Below are 23,355 nucleotides of genomic sequence, written 5' to 3'. Positions count from 1 at the left end.
ACACACGTGGGCACACACACACACACACACACACACAGGCATAGGTTTGTATGCCCGCGCACACACTAACACAAACACACATACACACACACACACACACACACAGAGTTGCGCCCAGACATTGACTGATGGAAAAATGTGCGTGGGTGATCGAGCATACCCCATATTACCTGAACCACAACTCAAGAGTAACACCTTAGGAATGTTGATGAACTTTTATTTTACACTTCACTAATTCAGCAGAATTGCATTGATCTCTGTCTAGTATGATTACTCGGGTGAATCTGTCTCTGCGCCTGAATCAAGTGAGAAAGTCACACACAGAGTAATAGCTCTGACAAATCTCATAACTGCAAGTAGGCGAAGTGTGCATATAAATAAAAGTATCTATTATATGTTTTAACAGATATTTCAATTGATTCCTATTGTATAATACCATCAAATAATAAGAAATATTAAGTAATCTATGCAAAAGAGGTTAGATCGAGATTGAGTTTGGAGCATATTTCATATTCCAAACAATTGGATGTTGCCATTCCCCCATGTGTAGCCAGCCTAGACATTGCACACATGCAATACCTTTCCTGTCGGCGTGACTCTCAATTTGAGGCGGATTCTTTATGCAGACCATGGAAATGCTATTCTAGTTGCAGACCCCTCTCTCTCTGTCACCTCTGCGGATAATGGTGAGTAGACGAACAGAGAGCTGGAGGAGGACCCCCTATGCCCACTCACAGCCCTTAGCCCCGCTCTGACATGAGAAATAGTGCCCGGCCCTGACAGCATCTCGGAGACATATTGTAGTTTATTTTGTCGCCCGGGCATGCCATCTGTGCCATTCCAATAGAGGGTGTGTGTTCAGGCTGCTGCAAGAGAGAGGGCGCGAGGCTCCGGGTCCCTCAGTAGCTCTGCAGCCACGGCAGGTCATTAGTCAAATTGCCTAATGAGAGAGAATACAAATGGCCCCCTACCCTGACAGGAGGAATTTTGGAGGTGTCAGAGCTCCTGACCCGTGCTATGAGAACAGATGATAGCGAGTTGCTATTTTCAGATTCTTTTAATGACTATGGCTCTATGAAACCCATTCTTTTTCTTTTATCTTTCTCCCCTTTTTTCAAGCCCTCCAGACAGAACAGTGAAAAAAAAAAAAAAGGAAAAAAAAAAAAGAAAAAACTCTTCAATTTACAGAAAATCTCACTTGGAAAAGTGGAAGTGTAACTTTTGAATTATTAAAATGTTTACTGGGGATTCAATTAACATTATAAAAAAAAAAGCGTATAACGTCGATACTAAAATAGACCGTGCACTGAAATGATGTTGAGGATTTCTGATGATCTATTTTTATTTTCCTTTCTGCCTGCTGTGTACAGCTTATTTCCCTAGTCTCACTGTAGTGTATGCAGGCGGTTTTCTCTTGCAATTCTCCTGACAGCCAGTCAGGACATGCAGTTACTTCATACTAAAATATTCATCTCAAGGCTCTCTTCAGAAATGTGTGGAATAAAGGTCATAAAAATACTCCAAAAAGAATTAAAGTGTTTTTTAATGTTAAGAATTTTTTAATATATGGGTGGAATCCAGTGGATGAATGTGTCTGTAGTTATTTCGGCTGGGGGGGGGGGGGGGGGGGTACTGGGAAGGGAAAGCAGAGGATTAGTAAGGAGGGAGTGGAGTTGGGTCATTCTACATAAGCTTGCCATTCAACCACCTTGAAAACTGTCTTTCAAAACCAAATATTTTTAGCCATTTGGCTGGAAAAAACGTGTTGCACTAACTCAGGATATCTTCTATCTTCTATTACTTTTTAAAACAATATTTCTGAAATGTACTGAATGCATCGTCAATCTTTACACCAGCCTAAAATCTAGCAAAATACCATAACTCTATATAGAATGGACTTTTTTACTCTGAGTTTAACTGACAATTATGTAGCATGAAATGTTTCACTTTTGCAATTACAAATCCAGGCATTTATAATCATAACCATCAGAAAATACTGTTCTCAAAAAAGCGATGAACAGAATCATGCCATTCATGTCTTCTGATTGGTTCATTACAAATTCACCAATATTAAAATTTCACTTTTTTTTTAACTATTATTTTTTACCAGTGGGATGCAAAATGACAAGCTTATGCAGAATGACCCACTTATTTTTCCATCTGTGACAAGCAGTCCTTGAAATCTGGTTGTGGGTAGGGAGCCAGGAGGCAGTCCCAGTCGGGCGCTGGTCCATCAGTCTTCCAGAAAGTGGGCAGAGCCAGCAGCACCTATGGTGAGTTGGCCACAAACACGGCTACATAACACAGAATGCTTTGAGGAGGTGTGTACATGTGTGATAGCTTCTCCTATATGGGCACTTGTGCTGCACATATAGGCAGAAAAGACATTGTGCATATAGGTTAGCTATGTGGAAAGGGTATTTGCGGTAATACTGTAACTATTACCAATATCTTATGCTTGCGGTCATTTGGTATAATAACAAAACCTCAACCTTGTGCAGCACAGCAATTGTTCAAAAGGAAAACATATATTGCTGTCAGGGTTTGAGAAGTACTGGGAGAGCTTTTCATGGTGCCAACTATTAAGAACCCTCATGAAATTAAATGGACAATCAGACTTTAATCAGCCGCACAGTGTCTTTTAAGACATTGCCATGGCACTGGCATTGATCCCCAGCTGTGGCTGCTGGTAAATGTGCAGCAGAATGTGTGTGTATAAATGGGGTACGCCTCTCTGGACAAGTGTAAAAGCTGGCAGAGTGCTGACAGTAAATTGCATGTGCCGGATGGGACACAGCAGAAGGCACAATTACACAAATCCCCTCTTAATTAGCGGTTCTGTGGGCAAACTAACCCGTAATGATGCGAGGGATGTGGCGAGCCCCAGAAATCCTAACAAGAAACACTCACCAACACTGGAGACTGGGTCATATGGCCCTGGTTCCCCTGAAGTAGTGACTGACGTGTGATCTGTTTTGATCAGTGCAGCTGTAGGAGATGATTCCCATGCTGCCCTGCTCCCCCCAAATCCCTAGCCCTCGCTGAGCTACTTGCCCTCTGGACTGTGGGTAAAGCAGCAGGCCCTGTGTGGTTGTGGGTGGCATTATTAAGTTCTCCATGCTCACAGTACCAGGCAATGTAAAGTGGCACCTCACACGGTGAGTAATGAACTGTGCCAGAGCGGAAGCAGGAGGGATGACAGCCAAAGAGGCCTCCTTGGCAGCCACTAACCTGGGCATCCACCAATTTATCATCCCCCAGAACCAATCCACCAATGCCGCTCTGCCATTTGTCATTAATTATGCTAATAAGGACACCATTACTCTCCTGATGAAACAGGCGACTGTTATTAGTATAATGCATTTACAGTTTGATACATATGCATTTAGTTATTAGTTGCATATGGATTAGTAGACTTTGAAAAGGGATATTTTCCACTGCATAAACAAAACAGTTGCACAATGTACAGTAGAATGGAAACACCATCTACAGATAAGCCTAGGACTTTACTGTACAGACTAATTGCCCCTTGTCGAATCACAAAGGAACAATTTCTTAATCATGCCATTTGCCTCGCTCCCTCACACGGAAATGGCCTCGTCTATGTAAAGAGGCTGATCGGTTTGAACTTTTTCATAGCAGACTTCATGGCTCTCAGCAAACCAGTCTGAGCAGAACTATTTAATATAGCTTCTGGGAGCCCCAGATGCCCTTTTCCAAAACGACTTCATTCCCAGAATCTCATTGTGCTTTCTAAATCACACCACAGTATGTATTAGAAGATCATTAATTACAAACTTAACAAGTCAGCAGAGCCATTAAAAGATCTTTAAGGCATATTTGACCATAAATCTCCTTAAACTATATTTAATGACTGGATTTTTGTGAAATATTTTTTATCAAGTTCTAATTAGATGTGTGATAACAAACCCTGCTGTACATGGGGCAAATGAGGGAGCCGTGACAGGCCCATCCATTGAGGCTGTCCACGTCTGGACACTGAAACTAATGGAGCACTGCTTCTATCTCAGGGATGGATAGAAAGCAATGAGGGATGAGACTCCAGAGTCCAGTCTGGCCTGCAAATGCAAAGCCATTCAAAGTCGCTTATTTGACTGTAATAAGGGCCCAAAATGCCTAAGGGCCTCATGGCCTTAGTCAAAAATTCCACTATGAATCATATAGGATTGGTCGCCGAATATGACATGACACAATCCCATTGGGATCTTTCATATTTTGGAACCAAACCTGGATAATCCAATAAGATTTCTGACACATCTGAAGGATAAACAGCCACAGGGTTTGTACAAAAAATATGATTTTACTGTTGGATTCCAAAAGTACTTTTTGACTAGGGTGACGTATACAGTCTATAAAACATGTATATACTCATATGTGTAGATATGGGGGGAAGCAGGGGGACAAATTCCCCTCAATATCAGGAGAAGGAAAATTGTCACGTCCAATTAAGAGTTATACCAAAGTGCATGTTGTGATTGGCTTTGGTCACAATAAAGTGGAGACCTGCTCCTAGTTTTAATGCATCCATTTAAAGTCATTCTGACAACAAACTAGACAGCAAAGCAGTCTTCAATCTAGCAATTTGATAATAACCCATAATTCTCCTCACTCTCTGTCATACCTGCATACTTTTCTCATGTACATGTATAACTTTTGTTTTAATCTCACTGATGAAATGAGGGAAAATACAGTTGCATTTAATCTAGCACTATGCCCATAGCATGCCAGTGTGTTTTTCTGCCCAAGGTTTGATTCAGAGTGTGTCCTCTGAAAGGTGAAACGATAAGCTATTTCAGTATGGTAAATGCAAGGATTGCCAATGCAAGAATATGATTTAAGGCAAATTTAAATAAGCATGAACTACTGTTTAATTTACAAATCACCAACGCATTAATAAGAAATTCACCACCCATTGATAACATGAGTTGTTAGGAGTGTGTGTGTGTGTGTGTGTGTAAATACTGTTCAATAATATTCTAGTGCTGAACCTCTTTCTCTCTCTCTCTCTTTTGCCTTTATGCTGACCACGGGAATAAAGAAGCGAAATGTAGGTTTTAAGAGCGTTCCCTTCATGTCTTAATGTAAGCTTTGGCATTACTTCAGACATCAAGAACGGTTTCATAGAAATCCCGTTCCATCTAAAGTAAAAGCTCGGCAGTAAATCCGCCCATACCTCCCCCATAACACTTCCATAAATGATTCATTCAGCTCAATTTAGCTGATGCAAAACAGAATGTTAGTGAGTTGTGGATGGAGCCCAAGCTGCAAGTGCAGGACCAACCCCACTGCTTAGTAATTTCATCAATCCCTGAGAGAGAAAGAGAAAGAGAGGGGAAAAGAGAAAGAGAGAACGGCATACAGTAATAATAACTTTTGTGTCACTATCCAGAGGTCGTGTTTTTTAATCCCTCAGCCTAAAGAATTGTGTTATTCTAAAATATAGCCCCAGCGGTGCAGAAGCAGTTGAGATCCATCATGGTTTGAGATAAGAGCCGGCTGATCTCCTCCCTCTGCACAGCCTCGCCCAGAACTACACAGGGAGATAAGATGGAACTTTTGTTTGAAACCTGATGAGAACCCTCTTAATGAAAGTGCTGGGCCAAAAATAATCTTTTTTCTCCGTGTTAGTCAATCAAAAAATGGTGTAGTTGGGGGAAAAAGAGGAGAAAGAAAGTAATTTTGCATAATCAGTGAGCACCATCTGGAACAATTAACCAAATTCCACAGAACTCAGAGGATCAGTCATATTGGCTTATTAAAGATCCAGAATTATACAAGTAATAAATCCTTGGAAAAACGAAGCGTACCCCTGCCTGTCACGACTATTTTAACTTCAAATACAGTGGAATACTTGATAAGGCTGAAAAGAGGAGATTAATATATGCAAATTATGTCGAGCATTTAAAAGCCCCCCAACAACTGTCTCGTTTTTTTTTTCTGTCTCTTATTACGGGGCTTTATGTTTTATTCATACACCAACTCACCTGTCATTTCATAAGCTATAATATTATGAGGGTATTATTAAACAGCATAAAGTGGCGCTTTAATTGGAAAGCTCCATTGCATTTTCCAATTATTTGCAGCAAATTAAAAGCAGATGCACATAGTTTAATAAGAATTCTAATATTGTTTCCTGAAAATCAAAAATCATTGTCATCCTGCCAAGATATTTTGCAAACCCAAGTTAATTTTGAGTCTCCCATTTTTTCTCCCCTCTCCTCTAAAGGATGAACTGTCTCGTGTCTGTTAATTGAAGTTCTCCTAATGGATAGGGAAATAATTGCTCTCCATATTACGTTAGATCAGGGCCAATGTCAGGATTTATTTTTGATTAATGCGATAGATATGTAAATGTATTACTTTTTATTAGGTTTACCTTTTTATCAGGAGGATGTCTGCTGAATACTATATGTTGTTCCCTGGGTAATGAAGAGAGACTGCAATGCAACAGACTGCTGCTGAATGTCACATAGTGTTCTTTAAATTTGTCGCACACCTTCAAAAGAACTGGGACCATTGCGGATGTAAATAGGGCTTCAACTGGACAATTTTCACCACCTTTTATGATATTTTTATGCAAAACGATGCCTTTTTAGGCACGTTTCATGAATGCAAGTTTAATTTTAATTACCTTTAAAAATATCCTGCTCCTCTGTAAATATATGGATAATAGACCTAATTGGCAAAGGAACTTGGCACGGATCAAACCGACCCCGGTGCAGAAAAGCAAAGGGTTGGAGCTGCTGTGAAAACTTGATAACTTTTCAAATGAGCTTGAACTGTCAAGTGAGAGAGGGCTGCAAAATAAATGTGAATTAGTTTTTAATATTCTGGTAATAAATGTCAAAGCGCCTGCACATCACATCTGTACATGATGTGACTGCAGATGACAGATTTCCCAGACATGTTACCTCTCCTCCCCTCAACTCACTCTTTTTTTTTGTGTTGGGGTTTTTGTTTTGTTGGGAAGTGACGGAGGGTTTAATCAAGAAAGCAGGCAATTCATCAATCCTAAAGAAGGCGCCTGTACAACCCTGACAGAGCGCACATGGTTTTAGACCAACTCGAACCTGGCCAGCTGTCAACCCACACACACACAGACACACACACGCACATGCACACACACACACACACACGCGCACACACACACACACACACACCAGAACCACCACCACGCTAACAATTAACACAAATAGGCTGTCGGCTACGACCTCACACTTGGTCTGCAGGCTATCACATTGTTAATGAAGGGAAGTTGCGCTCTCTCACATTCACAATGTGAGGCTGGGAGGTTGACGAGTGCACAGTCTGAGGCAATAAAGCAGGAACCTTCTCAGGAGAACTCCATTAAAGGTTAGATCCTCTTTTCTTTTAAAATCTCACCAAGTGATGAAGAGACACATAAAGGTGGAGGAAATAGGGAGTGTGTGCGATTACAGAGGACAGTTTCTGGTGATAAATGATGATTGCTGGCAGCGTACTGTATCTGCATGTTCTTCACTGTCACTCAAACCCCGTCCCAGTGGACGAATCGCACACCAAATGCCACAAGCCATTCAGCTGTGTGTTAATGTCTGCTCCTTCAGGGGCGCACTTTGCACTATCTTAACTAACTTATAATGCGACTGTCACAGCAGCACAATAATGTATTAATCAATTTCTAATAAATAATTTCTATGTGTTTTTATGTTAATATGAGTAGTGGCATACTGAAAAAAAACAAAAAACAAAAACAGTGTTGAGCAATTTGAATTTAGAATGAGACTTTCAAATGAAAGAAATTATTTGAAATTTAAATATGTCCTTATAGAGTGCATCTGCATCATGTAAACAAAGCCCTATTGATGATTTAGTAATTGTTGTTAAATGCCTAGATGGCAGAATGGCAGTGCAGGGTGTAACGTGGATAACTGGTGTGGCTGTGGCTTGGGTGTGCCTCTGCTGGGGAAGCAGGAGGATTCCTCACCACATGGTGTCTCTCTCCAGCTGGATAAAACCTGCCCGCCTCGTTCACCTCGTCTGAATCACACACTCTTAAGGCTAGACCGCCTCAGCCAGCCTCTGACTGTACGGGCCGGGCCGTCATCGCTAAGCTCTGCTTCCAAACGAATTAGCCTTTCTCCAGTTTTAGTCACGGAGTATTGTAGCTGAATTCCTACTCGACAAAGAGAAGGGGAACTCGTCCAGCGCCGCGTACAGTACAGATGTAAGTATGGCGTGTGATGAATCATCTTTGACAGCTGTTAAATGTTCTCTTGAGTGTAATGCGGAGCTCCTCTGGGAAGCCACGTTCACTCAGATAAGCACGGCTCTGTATAGTACCCATCAGTGAGGAAATCTAGACGTACAGCATTTGTAGATAAAGTACCAGAGAAACTGTCTCTGCACACAGGTGGAGATTACACCGTTTGTAAAGGCATGCAGTGTATTGTAGAAAGCATAATTCCTGGATAAATAACTGTTACCAAAGACTGAACCTGTTATCTAAACATATAAGCCCCTTTCTTCAAATAAGCTGCCTTAAAGTGAGAGATCTACAGTGTAAGAAACTAAAATAACACAGGGCAAACTGTTAAAAGCCTATATAGAGGCTGTCATAAATGCTGCTGACTTATGTACATTGAAAGTGTGAGACAGTTTACCTGACATGGTGTAGATGCCACTACTCTGGTGCTGATAGTCAGGCTTGCTGGTGGTCTTCCTGCTGGGTTTGGTGGGGCAGAAACAAAGCAACAACACTCTGTTAATTGACCAATGCTATGTAACTCACTGACATGTTAAAAAATGCATTTATCTGAGAACAGAATATAATGCATAAGGCCACGCATGCAACATCAAGGACACATATTTCACATATTTCACAAAGAAACAACGCGTGACAGACAATTATGTTCAAAGAGACATTTCTCACACATTAAAATATAATGATTTAGCATCAAGAAGCTGTTTCACCCCTTATTCAAATGGCATTCTCATCTGTATATAGGCAAAACAGAATAGGTAAGGTACGCACTGACACAGGGGGCTGAATCTGAAGAGGTGAAATACAGTAAAAGTTAAACCGTGCCTCGGCTGCCCAGGGGCTTGAATAGACCTTTAAGAGCGGTTTCGGAGCAGCATCTTGTTAATTCTGGAGGAACTGAGCGATTCTATTATTCAAGGGAAGTCTGTTTTTACCGTTCCGTGGCCTTGTATTACAGAAAACAGCATGGAATGCACTTCGCGGGCAGCCGAAGTTAACAAACCATATAAGATTGAAATCCTCATCAATCAAGCTATCATGAATTACACCCTGTGACTCACCCCCACGGATCGATAAATCCACAGCAAGCATGGAAAAAAAAAATCAGAGCTTCAAGAGAGCTGCATAATGTGACATGCTTTGAAGGTAAAATGAGCTCCAGAGTGGCATTATAAAACAAATTATCTTATAATGATAATGCGGAGCAAAGTACTTGGCAATATCATTAAAATAGGAATAGCTTTGATTAGAGGATATGCGGGAATAAGAGGTTTTTGTTGAAGAAAGAGAACAAGGTGGAGAGGATCTTGAAGGAGAAGACACTACTGAATCAAAAAAGAGGAGATAAATAGATTTTGGAAGTTTGAGCAAGTTTGAAGTTGCAAATGATAAAGTGTGTTTTGTGTGTCCATGTTCTTTATTTGGTCTGTTTATGGATAACACAATCAATCTTAGCGTGAGGCTGGGTGTGAAATCCAAATTCTTAAAATTTAAGACTAATGGCAGATCTGCATATTCTGTGGGTGATGCTACTGTGCGTGAGTTGTGGCTTTCACAGCCTTATCTCTTCGCACGAGATAAATAAATGCAATAATTTCCATCAAGAGCAATAAAACAAGACTTCTGACAGGCTGTGGTATTTATGAGCTGAAGCCTGCAACTCAGATTTATTTGCAATGAAAGGGTCGACTTTTCTCCTCCTCATTTACATCAGCATTTGGCCATGTTAAATCCAGGCCAATGGTGAATTTTTAAAAGGTTGGCATCAATCTTGTGGGAACGATTGCCACATTCAATGCAGACTTCTTTTACCTTGCAAAGGTTGATTCCACTGCTGAGAAAGAAAGGTACATATCTTTCAAAGCGCCAAGACATTCCATAAACTGATAAAGTGGAGGGAAAATGGTTTAGATGGTATTTTTTTAGGCATCTGTGTATAGTTTGTATTTATCCGTCAATACTGAGAAGGACCATGAATAAAGAAAACATATTCCAATAAAGCATCCGGACTAAAACTACATAGACATTCATTTGTTGAAATATCTCCAGAATGGTAGGTTAAAAAGGAAGAATATGTTGAAAAACACCTATCTATCTATCTATCTATCTATCTATCTATCTGTCTATCCATCTATCTATCTATCTATCTATCTATCTATCCATCTATCTATCTATCTATCTATCTATAAAAAAATATGTATCTCCAAATGAACAAAACTTTAATTTCCATCAGCTTTTCAAATGGAAGTGTTCTGTAAAATAATTATTCACTCTCCATACAAATAAGAGCGAATGTGGCCTTTAAATCATGAAAACTCTGAAGTGTGTGAAAGCAGGAAAGTGTGTACACAAAGTGTTTTTCTACAGCCAACCTCTAGGGCTGCCATACCCATCTGTCTGAAACAGAAAACTGTCTCAATCCAAATTCGGTGACTTCTAAATACAATTTTAGGTGCATTGGAGAGGGTAACATATGGCAAATCAATTTGAGAACTAATTCTTAAAACAAAAACATGGCAAGTGCATTGCTAATCAACAGCAGTGGTTGGGCTCATATTACGTTGGCCACTGGAGTTTTGACAACAATTAATCCTCATTTCAGGCAAGGAAAGCCATATTGACACATATTCCTAATTTGAATATTCAATTACGGTGTAGTTCCTCATCAAATTAGTGTAAAACTGGGAACATGGCCTACAAGATTTACACAATTACAACACCGATCAAGAGTCTTACGGTCCCATGAGTTAAAATCATATTAGTACAGCGGTGCAAAGCAGCGCACTAAGGACTGCTTGATAACATGAACTACAGGTTGAACAGAGTTTTTCGTATGTTCATTCATATGTTGTTCCACGTGGAATAAGGAAACAAAGTTGTCTACCTAAAAAAAAAGAGAGAGAGAGAGAGAGAGAGAGAGAGAGGGAGGGAAGGGAAAGGAAGCTGTGTGAGACAGTGGGGACAGACAAGTGGTAGTCTGTAGAGAGGCAAGACGAGGATGAGAGTAATATCAGTGAAGAGCCAGAGCTGCGATCCAGAGAGTTGGAAGCTCTTGTTTTGACACACATCCAGCCTTTCCCGTGACAACATCTCCACACCTTCCTCTATGTGCCGACACTGCTGCTTTGTGGGAGCTGCTTTCTCACCCATCATTATCCTCCTTTAAGCTCGGTGTCAGGTGTTGAAAAGAGTATCTCTCTGAATTCGGCGGCAAATCACCGAACGGTCTGAGCCCATCAGATCTCGGCTGATCATTCTATCATTTGCGGCGTCGCAAATGATAGAATGTGTCCCTTTGGCTTGATCGGAGATACTTTTGCAACTTTTAAGAACACAGCGAAATAATGAATCAGATTGCGCTAAAGAGAAATGATTGTTTCCCCCAACATTTCAGACGGGAGATCTGTCACACAGCACACTGACAGTCACGGTGTCTCTTTTTCTCAAGAGTCATGTGCAGTGGGAAGTCTTGGTTAACCAGCGAGCAATGAAAGCAGATACAATACTCCTGCAGAGCCGGAACAATGTGCGGAGTGTCAAAAGCGGAAGACAGTGCAATACAAAGCGTATTGATATGCATGCCAATCCTGACACTGATGACTCTCTAGGCTTCACGTGTTAAAGCAACAGCCAGCTATGCAACGGGAAAAAAAGACACTTGGCCTTGACATTTTTATCGTCGGACCGTTTGATTTAAAAAGTGTCCATGTGTACAATAGGCTATTATTCTAAGAGAAATGTCAAAAACCTTGATTCTGAGGGAAGGGAAAGAAATTGCAATATTAGGACAAGGCTAATTTATGCTACCAGTCACTGTAGAGGTCAGATATCAGCCTCAGCAATGACAGTTTTATCAGGAGAACAAATGGCACTGTTAGCCAGGAGAAGGAGGGGGGGGGGGGGCGGTGGTACTATAGTGGACATATTAAAAGGCTGACCGGATGGTACAGGTTTTTCACATTATAAAGTCAGAGAGAGGCGATATGGTCTTTCTTGACAGAAAGCAAGCCAAAGTGGTTGACACCAGACTGAAGCCATGAATCAAATGGGAGTGCTGCCGCTGGTTGAAACGCTTTGGACAAACTTGATAAAGAGCCATTAACACACGCAGGGTTCAAAAGCACTTGGACAACAGGCCGCTACAGTCGTCTACAGCGGCAGTTTTAGTGGCTCAATATGGTGTGACAGCCTGAGCCAATAAGAAATAAGAATTTAAATTTGGGTATTTTTCCTTTTTTTTTTCTTTGACTGAAATTTTGCATGTTGACACCTGTTAAAACCCAATTACAAAATTTCAAAAATAATTGGGCATTACTGAGAAAATATGCATTCTTCTCTTAATTCCTGAAAAACATACATGGATATATTTGTCAACTGACAATAATGATGTGTAAGCGGCACAATGCAAATCAATACCTAAATACAATACCTCAGTCTGGATGTAATCACTGTGCACATCACACACTGAATAAAGGCCTCATGACGCAATGCCCAGCGGTTCCTGTATACTGCAGCTCCATACTGCTGGAAAACCTGCCTTGTGGTTTACGTTTGTACACAACTCTAACAATCTCCCACTGCCTGAGGCAACCTAACATTTGAGAGGGATCACCGCAGCTTTCAAAATTATAAGGGTCATTAAAAATTTACACATTATTGACTGTATTTAAAACATCTTTTCCACTGACTGTAAAGAGCACTTAAATTTAAGAGGTGCTATTCTCCGAAGGCCATAAAGTTGTTATAGATAGCCCCAAGGAGGGATGGAGGAGAGAATTTTCACATGCTGCATATGAATAAAGCACAGCCGAATGATGCTACACAGACAGTAACATTGTACTACTGTACTGTACTTTAGCAGTCAGTGACTGGTGAGCAACTGTTTATAAATCACTGCGTCAAACCTTCTAATCTGTGACTTAAAAAAAAATACAGAAATATCTACGGCTATATGAATAGCTGTCTAAAGTCTGTGTAACTACACAGAAAGGATGCCAGTTTCCAAAGATAAATAGCCAAAGAATTGGCACTGTCTAAATTGGCAAGAGCTTCTTCTGCCCACAGTCCTGTCCTTATGTGTCAGTGCATTATGGATGGAAATACACTAAAAAGAAGACTCTCTCACTGTGGCATGAATTTTAATGTTAATACAAAAACAGGAGCCTGTGATCTCAGCAGGCATCAGGAGGGGGTGTGAGTTGCTTCGAGGTGCAATTTATTCCAACCCCAATGCCTCACCAACTTGAAAGTGGGCTTCAAAAGAACTGAGGATTACCGGTAACAGTTGCAAGAGGGCATATGGCCTGAGCTCTCGCCATCGTTTCAAGACATCAAAGATTATTGACCATCAACCAGCAAAATATGGACGATTCGCAAAACTCCACTTCTCAGTTGTACTCTGTGAAATCACAGTTTCAGTTTGAATTTACTTTTGGAATTCACGGCTGACCTTTTTATTGTTCTTATCCCCCTGAGTTGCCATTTGCACAGCGGCTCGATTCCGAACACTCCCGTTGGCATTCGCCACTCTGGCGTATGTTGTGGTTTTTAAGTGGTTTTTACTCATCCCAGCGCTGGATGGCAAAGCACAGCACTTCAGCTGGCGAACGCACCGGCGCCCATGCCAAGCTCCCCTCTCCGCAGCGCTGCCACGCCGAAGGAGTCTCGATTGTTTATTTACAATTTGCTGTGGAAATCCCCAGTTCTTCGTCGCGATAAATAATTGAGCTGTTTGATCTGGACACAGTACAAAGGGCTGCTCCTTCTGTCTGGGCCTGAGGCGGAGGAAGACTGAGCAGCTGAGAGGAGGGGGGGGGGGGGGGGGGGGGGGGCGCTCCAGCATGGCGGAGATCTCGGAGCTCTCCTCCCTTCCTCTGCAGCTGTCTCTCCCTCTCCAGGCTACGGCTCTTCCTCTCTGTCTGCGCAGTACAACACTCCTGTCACCGCAGTCAGAGAGCGACCTGCCTCTGCCTCCTGGGACACACCACAAATAGCAGGAGTTTAGCCCTCATTGAACTCATGTTCTTGTTCAGGGGATCCTGTCTAGTTATCCTGTCTCTCCAGTTCACCCTCGCTACCTCTTTGTCCAGCCGCAACCTTTACAGCAGATTGCCCGCCAGTGATCAATGGCTTGTGTCTTCATTGTCATACATACAGTCAGCATACACAAGTACAATGGGCATAAAATGGAAAGAAAGCAAGAAAGTTGAACTTCAAGAGGCACTGTTGAATATTCTGGCATGGCATTATAAGGAGGCATTACCTTGTTGTGGTGGGTTGTGTGTCACTGGTAGCTGTGGTGGGGCCTCTCTGGGATGACTGATGCTGAAGGACATCTCCCACTCTGTACCATATTCCCATACTGTTTAACTCACTGCGTAAAGATACATTAACTTGTAAAGAGTTTATCATACTTAGTTTAATGCAGCATAAGTGAGCAATCCTTCTCATCAAATATCATGCAATTGTTTGTGTGTAAAAGCAAGATTGACTGATAAATAAACATTAATTCATTTACTTTACCAGGACCAAACAGCTCACCCTATACAAGTGTAGTTAACCAGATGGTGCTTGGACTTCCCAACGATCTGGATGTCATATACAGCGGTCTCGGCAGCTGCAAGAGGGCCGAGCTTCACACAGAGCCTCCTCTTCCTCATGGCAGTCTCCTCTGATGAGGCAGGAACACATGAGGCCGTCAGGCAGGAGCCACAGGCCGGGTGTTTAGCAGCAACTCAGCTCTATCTTCTCTGGGTTTCAAGCTTAAAAAAACAATCTCTGCACTTTTTGATCCTCCAAGAGAAATATGCAATCGGAAATTGCACTCACACTTTGTTCACTCTGCTATTTAGTCATTACCAGTCTCAGGATAAGGGATGAACTAATATCAGTTTCTGGGTGACTTGCTATGCTCAAAGGGAAATGACTGGACAGTGGAAAGCCACAAAATCCACATGTATTATTATCATTTTCATCATTTTAGTAGGTAAAATGACAGATGCAAGTGAACCCTCCATCAGCTATAGTGCACAACAGGGATTTAAACTGGATATTCTAGATAGAATCTCATACATAATGTCACATGTATACATTAAACATGGATTCACATAAAGTAATAAAACATTAAATTACACCATAGCCAAACAAAACATAATCTCTTTTCTTCATTCTGGCAAAAAAGCATTGCCATGCCTTCCTATATTGCATCTGTGGCTCGCTCATTTATTTCCCCAGCAGCACTAGAAAGTGCAGTGTAAATGCAATGATAATAAAAATAATAAACAAGCTGTCCTCACTCCCCACACCAAAATATTATTACATTTCCAAGGCATGGATAGTGAGGGGGAAATACATAGCACTCAAAAAGCACTAAAGCATTGGGGAATGCATTTCATTAATATTAGATAACCCCCATCCACTCGTCCTCTCCCCAAATAAATACATAAATAAATAAGCCCCTCATAAAGAAAAGCACAGCTCCAGCTGAGATAAACAATGACTCATGATTCTCTTCTCTTGTACCTCCAGGGCAAAATGTTTATTTTATTCCCACAGTCTACCATAAATTAAGCTAACCTGCACCCATAAAACATTCACTATCTCAAGCAAAGCTGCCCCAGAGGACCTCCGCATAAGCTGGTTTGAGAGGGAAAACAAGGAGAGGGGTAGCGAGCTTGTGGTTGGTATTGACTGTTTACTTACTCGTGTCTACTGTTTCTTGTACAGGTGTGAAGCCCTCTGGCAATGTGTCCTTAATGTCAATCAGCCTCATGTCCACAACAACGTCACCTTGTTGGCTCTAACGGAGAACAGGCAGCAAATTTAAAGTCGAGTCCACCGTATGCAAATTCAACTTCAAAAGGACAGAAAGCAAGAAAAATAAAAGGTTACTCATTTTTTGGAGGGCTCAGGAAAGAAAATGTAGAGATAATGGATTCAATGATTTACTAAAAGCTCGGGAAGTCTCTAAAGAGAAGGGTTGACAAAATAGCGGAAGTAATGACTCCCTAATAGCTTTTTTTTTTTTTTTTTTTTTGCATCTGTGAACTTGTAATCATTCTCAACCTTTGGAGAGAAACTGTGGGATGATGTGAGACAGGCTAGGCGGCCTGATCAACAGAATGGGATTGGTTAAAAACAATCAGGGACTGTGTAGTTGACATTTTCAAGCATGACTCTTCCCTGCCTCCCATTACATTTTCATTTTTTGCCATAATAAATTGCAATAATACACAGCGGCAGTAGAGAGTGGGGCGAGCGAGCCGTGACTTGATGCGTCCGAAAGGCTGGATTCCACTGCTACAGTTGCCCGACAGTCATTACCATTAGAGACATTTTTTATTCATAGTTTTTATACTGACTTAAGGAGGAATATGGATGAATGTTATTACTATGCATGGAACCTTTTTTAGTTTTTTTCCCCCTTTTGCTGGAGAGATTTTTCCCATCAGGACCTGACAAAAGAGCTATCTACCTCTAACCTACAGTATGATAAATCACAAACTATTTACTTCCCCCCACATAATTCAGGGGCTAATTTTACAGAATCTGTTTTTGTCATAGACAATTACAGTGGGAGCTCCATTGACTGGCAGACAAAATAGCCTTTGTTGATGGCTCTGTCATGTTTTATTTGTGTCAAAGTCTTTAAAACAATGTGGACACACATTTTAAGATAATATACAGGAACTAGGGGAAGGCGATTTGTGTGCTATATACTAAACTGAGGACCAGATTGAGCTCAGGCATGAGGCAGCCGGTGCCAAGCTGCCTGGCTTTTAGAGGATATCAAAGAAAGACTTGATTGATATTTAGAAAATGAGTTGATGCAAAATAATGACAAAACTATGAACAATTGAAAATAATGCAAAAACATAATATTTTACAATACTGTTTACAGTATCTACCTGCAACTAAGGAGAATAAATGAATAGACTGACACAACTTAGTGAATAGTAGGGCACATGAGCTAAGGTTAGAGAGGCTGATAATGAGTGTGTATGGCTACAGCTGACAACCATGCAACAACACACCAGCAGTAGCAGCAGAAGCAGCAGTAATAACAGTGTGACATAAAAGCTATGAGTAGATGGACTCTTCTAAAAGGCATTAAAAAGGTAAAATGGAGCAATTACTGTTCAGGGACTATGCAATCCAGAATCACCAAGAGCAATGCTATCGGTCAGTGAAAAGCTAAAATGGCCTAGCAGCTATTATACTGTGGGGAACATCCAAAGATCAGTCAATTCACAGAGGAGTCTTCACTGCTATTCAAATTATAGAAGCTCTATTTACAACCATATTAAAAGGGCCTTTTGATGTGTCATTTCTTATAAAAAAATGTATTTTCATATTCAAAATTTCAATATTTTGGATGTGTGCAACAACTTTGAAGAATCACTGGTTGGTATCCAAATTCTCTATAGGGATGGTGTTAATTGAATAAATTGGAATAGTTAAGATACAGCTCATTGTTATTTCATGAATAAACATAAATAATATTCTCTGGAGGATCCACAAAATAAAAAAATATCTCTCACTGAGGTATTATTCCTCTAGAATATGCATGCAAATACATAATAGGTAAAAGTTTAAAATTGCATGGGCAATGCTTGGCCTTTTAAATGGGACTTTCGGTGATCAAAGTGCTGCATAGAAATATTCCAGTGACAGAAAACTAAGGTAACCGCTGGCAAAAAAAAAGGTGTTGCAGATGAGGTGTTACTGGAGAATGCATAGGGAAAGGGAGAAGTTTACATTCGCACGTACATTTTTTCTGGTGAAACAGAGGTAGCGGGTGACCTTGGATTTGAATAAGCCGTCCTTCCACAGGTCGGCGTCGGAGCCATCTGTTGTTTGTGCAACCTACGTGAAAAAAGAGAGGAAAAAAAAAAAACAAGGAGAGAAAAACATGCAGGAGGTGGGATAAAGTTAATGTATGTATGCCATGAGCGTGTTGCTTTTGCCTCTTCCCTTGCATACTAGCCTTAATTAACGCATGCCTGCACTAGCGCTCCATCTCATTAGTGCTCTGTGTGGGTAAAGGAGTCTTAGCCTCCAAAAAGGTGGCTAAAAATATCATCCCTCGGGACCAGGCTGATTAAAGACGCCCTGACAAAGATCTGCTCTAATAAGGAAAACCAAACTTCACTGTGCATCTATGGCAATGCAGGGATTATATTTGGTGTAAATATGGAATATATCTTTTTAAAAACCCACTGTAGTCTCCCTTGAGCATCCACTGACAGATGTCCTCATTTTTGAAGAGGTTTTATTTGTTTCTATGTTGATTTTTAAGACACTAGTAAACTGAGAACATTGTGTACATGCATCTTGAATAGTCACACTTCACTAACCCCTGTGTGGATTCAATCTATTATTTAATGAGACAATTCTTCTAAGAATAAATTACTGAGGATTAAAAACAATTTCATGTGTGTGCCTAAATAAATCTAAATCCAAAGAATTGAGCCGCTTGTCCTCTTGTAATGGGCTCATTCACAGTTGTAAATGATCAGTGGGGTTGGTAAAAATACAATAGATTGCATCATATTGATAGCATGTGGCCACCACAAGTCAAGCTCAAGGTCTTCTAGAGCATCGCTATGTAAATGTAAGTATGCGGGCAGGAATGATAAAGCAAAACACAACCTGCAGACTGCATCACAGAGACTCTTCCATCGTTCGAGCAAATATGCTTGGCTGAAACGTCATGTTCCATTGGCTATCATGTGAGAATCACCTAAATAACTGCCAGACTTATTTTCTGAAGGGATCCTTTACAAAGAAGAGTCAATCTAATGAGGTTCATTCAAATGAAGAAGTCATAGATCTCTGCACCCACCCACACACATTACCCCCTTGACAATAATGATGAATGACCCCGGTGACTGGGTGGGGGAAACGTGGCATGGAGAGATTCATGCAAAACCACCACTGACTAGATGGGATGAGAGCGCTGACTAGAGAGGGGGAACAGGGATAGATAGCGGGATGAGGGGGAGAAAGAGCAGAAGATGAGCAGAGAGAGAGAAGGATTGCGGGGTGTCTCCAACGGCAGCACTGTGAAAGGTCCCAGAAGGAGCCTATACATCACCAGCCTCCCTCTTCCTTACAAGACAACCCGTCTTGGCCACTTTTTCCAGGTCAGTAGCCAGCGCATCCTGTCAGCGTAAACAAAGGGCTAGCTTTGTGAAACCCAAAGTCAAGTTGAGGAGTAACGAGGGCACGGTCCTCCTAGGAGGCACCTCAGGCATCATCCTGCCACAGCCCCCGGCAGCAAGGAGGCGACGCAGCCTGAATGTGAAACGCCAACTGCTGAGCCACAGCGGAGAAGGCGTGAGTAAAGTTGCGGTGGCTCTTCTCTAGTACTTTCAAGTCCGCCATTGTCTGGCTCCATCTTCACACAGGACTCAATAAAGAGAAAGCTACATCTCTGACAAAAAAGAGATATCACAGCTCCGAGTTGAAATTGATCTTTGAAATATGATCGTATCATTTGATTTGAAACTTGCTGACAGATTCGACTGCCAATTCCTGAAATATTCCGCTTAGGGTGATCTGAAAGCCTGCTGTGAAGCAAGTCTTTAGGGGGGTGCTGGAAATGTTCCTGTGAAGGATCTCAGGAGACAGACACCACTAGTGAGTTAGTATGAAGCCCTGCGAGGCAGAGCTGTAACTAAAAGGATATAAAGGCATACAATCAAGAATCTCTGGGGAGTGAGACCAGCTGGAGAAAAGATAACAGAGTCACAGGGAAACAAACCAGTCCTTCCAAAGAGGAACAGAAAAATGCTTCTTTGGATCTTATCTTAAAACAGAAAATAGGTAAACTGACTTCTCACTATATTAAGCAACTACAACTGCATTACTTTGAAAAAGTTCTCTGACTTAGGTGCCACCTGCTCCTCATAAAAAAAGAAAAAAACATACACCTGTTTCACATCTTGCTACAACGTAGGCTACAACTGGTCTCACTTTCCAGCATGCTATCCATCTATTGATGGTGTGAATAAGTTGCTACTGTAAATGACGCTCCCTCCAGTGCCAACAAGGAGCCATCTAAGGTTTGTATACCCATTCACCGGACGTCCCAGCCAATTACACAGGACTCAGATCTCCAGCTGGTACTTTGCTTCTTCAAATAAACTTATGTTACAGTAATGAATTCATGAGGGTAGTGTGTCAAATGCTCAGGTGAATTTGAATTACACACGTATCCCCTTTGCATCCCCTTGTAGAGCATGTGAGTGTGTGTGTGTGTGTGAGTGTGCTCAAGGTGTTTGATGTGGGGTGGCTGCTGGTGCTTCAGCAAAAGCTCCTCATCCCAGTGGAGCGGTGTTTGATCTGGGCCTGTGCTCTCTTGTGTTGGAACAACCTGCTCAAGTTCAGAGATGTGAGCGCACTGTATCAGAGAGCAAAAGAGTTAATCAGCCCCTTGATCTGCTGTGCAAAAAGTACAGAATGGTAAGCAGTCACCATTGAGGATGAATTCAAAAAGAAGTCTAGTATGAAAGGGAAAGGAAAAAAAAAATCAATACAGCATAATATCCTGAGAATTCCCCCCTTGGTACTGTATTGGCACGCTGATGCCAAGTGTTGATATTTTTGTTTGTATTTCAAGTGTATAGATGAAAGACCACATAGTGATGTTGAAAAGATGTTCTTGAAGATGGGGAAAATGCACTTTAAATAGTGCTTCAGAGTCTGAAAGGCCTTGAATTTTATCTTGTTGGCTGACTTGTACCTGACTTTTTATTCATGGGCATAATTCTGACATTTTATTACCTTAAGGGATATTGAGGTTTTTTTTTGTTTTTTTTTTACAAAAGTCAAATAAAACATTGGCAGAATGCAATATGCCTCAGTGCTGAAAATCACAAAACATCATACCATCAAAGGTATCACTTCGGCTAAATACAATAGTGTACTGTAACTCTGTTAAGTTTCAGACAGGCTGTCCCAAACAAGTGTTACTTTAAATGGACAAACAAAACAAAGTAAGCTATACTACCAACTGACCAGAAAAACGGGGGGTTGGGGGGGTCCAACAGGCAGTTACTAAGCAACTAAACAAAGATTCGTATAGACTACCTAGATGTAAATAAATAGGGAGAAATAATAATTTAAAAAAAACAGACTTTGCAGACTTTACTTTATGCTCATTGTGATGATCTGCTTTGTTTGCACTTAACAACTTCTATCTCCTGTATAGTCTTCTAATTAATTTTTCATGACATGCAACCACAGACAAAAATTCCAAAAAGTAGCTTAGTAAACATTAGTTATGGCATGCAATAAATGGCATTTTGAATGTTGATTTTGTTTAAAATAAATGTTTCATTCTTTGCACTTGACCGCAGAAATTGTTTCATGATGTTTATTAATATTTCTGCACTGGTGATGCCAAATTTGATGGTAGAAATCTGGATCTATCAACTAACTCCTGTACTACTTGGAGGTTGACATGAAGAGTATTTAGAAGTTAGCCGACATCCATTACAGAGGAAAACCAAAGCCGATAACAGCCTGTGACTAGGTGTAAGCCCTGCAGAACACGCTCAGTATTTGCACATCAACTGAAATGTATTGCAGCGCTGGAGCAGCGGAGCAGGAAGTCTGATGGGGTTTCTCTCTGTTTGTCACTGCTGTGTAGTGTGTGTGTGTGCAGTCTCCCTGCCAGTGGCTCCATTTCAATGCCAACCCACCATCATCTGCCAGAGATTACAACAAACAGGGTATGTAGGGTGGAGCAGGAAGAGGAAAAAAAATGTGGGGGGAGAGAGAGGGATTGGGGGCGTAGGGTGAACGCAAGAAGAAGAATGGATAGGGAGGGAGAGAGGAAGAGAGATCTGCCCTTGAGCTTGTTTTGTGCTCTGTTAAACTCACAAACACACTCTCTTCTCTTCCTAACAAGCCAAAAGTTTCCATAAACCAGTAGATGCTCTGTCCTACTTTACTGCCTCACAAAACCAGGTTACCGTTGAGGTTGTTGGGGTATCAACCCGTCTTCACGTGAGTATAAAGCAGATATGGGGACAAAGTTACATGACTGCGCTGGGCATCCGCCAAAGATCATTAATCCTTAGCCTCTGGTGCGTCTGGAATACGAGTGGCAACAAATAATAATGTCGGGAAGTGGAATCCCCCTAATCATCAAAGTAAACTCTATGAATAAGTCATCTAACAGCTCTAACAAAAACTCGCTAACACCTTGGAAGGCTGCCAGCTTCATGGTGGTTTGTTGCATTGTACACGTTTCTCATTAAACTACAACATAAAGCAAAGACAAAAACTTGGCAAAAATAAAAGGATTAGACCTAATCAATTCCTTCAATCAGTGATTGGCCATTTGGAGTTTGATTCGGTCATACTGCTGGCAAAAACATGTTTAGCAGTTTGGTGGGATAGTTTCACAGACGTAGATTAACACTAGTCCCAGATATTTCTTAGTTCATGAGAGAAGTTCAAAGAAAATAAACAGCCTTCGAGTCTTAATCCACGTCTATGAAACCAATCCTAAGTGTTTCAACAGTTCAAAACTAATACTCACGACATGGAAGCCATCAGGGGCCTTGTTCTGTGACGCGACCACTCCCACTGCAGTGATGGGCTCTGTGGGCAGCTGCTCCTCCGCGTTACTGTGATCCAACACTTCAGACATATCCAGGCTCTGTAAGCAAAGCATGAGTCCCTCAAAGATAATTTACTGCACTGGTGCACTGTGCCGAAATACTGGAAGACCTTAGATTTACGAAAATGATTTGAAGGGGCATTAAGCAATCCATGACCTGCATCAACCTCTATCAGTGACCAGTTTGTGCTATGGGGCAGTAAAAATCGTGCTTATTGCCTTTGAATTTGTAACGTATTTCATAACGTTAAAACCAAAACGCCAAATGTTATCTCCCTTCCTTTGGTGCCTCGATTCTGCGTTTGAGTGACCTTCTTTTAAAGCAACAAGACAGCTAGACCGGTGGAAACCATATCTTGCATCCTGAAACAGATTACACATATTTTTTCCCCACTCAAATTCAACTTCAGATACACAGAGAATCACAGTGTAAAGCTGTAAAAGGTTTGGTTATACGCTA

The 23,355-nt window shown here is 41.2% G+C and overlaps 1 protein-coding gene across 1 annotated transcript in view; it reads right to left on the bottom strand.

Moving 5' to 3' along the window:
• The window catches only part of LOC139657478 (multivesicular body subunit 12B-like), a 29,957-nt gene extending 7,032 nt beyond the window's left edge, over positions 1-22,925 (bottom strand). The window contains exons 1-6 of the mRNA XM_071535339.1: positions 22,815-22,925; positions 18,020-18,127; positions 15,965-16,061; positions 14,804-14,933; positions 14,526-14,636; positions 8,664-8,725 (exon numbers count right to left, since the gene is read on the bottom strand). Coding sequence (XP_071391440.1) covers positions 8,664-8,725; positions 14,526-14,636; positions 14,804-14,933; positions 15,965-16,061; positions 18,020-18,127; positions 22,815-22,925 — 619 coding nt within the window. The remainder of the gene's footprint in view (positions 1-8,663; positions 8,726-14,525; positions 14,637-14,803; positions 14,934-15,964; positions 16,062-18,019; positions 18,128-22,814) is intronic.
• Positions 22,926-23,355: the final 430 nt, after the last annotated feature.

The sequence above is a fragment of the Centroberyx affinis genome, unplaced genomic scaffold (assembly GCF_046629955.1).
Source record: "Centroberyx affinis isolate AG114_WGS23_722 - 3 ecotype Tasmania unplaced genomic scaffold, CSIRO-AGI_Caff_v1 ptg002689l_1, whole genome shotgun sequence".
Classification (NCBI taxonomy): domain Eukaryota; kingdom Metazoa; phylum Chordata; class Actinopteri; order Beryciformes; family Berycidae; genus Centroberyx; species Centroberyx affinis.
The sequence above is the reverse complement of the archived record's forward strand: the minus strand, read 5'-3'. Positions and strand labels throughout refer to the sequence as shown.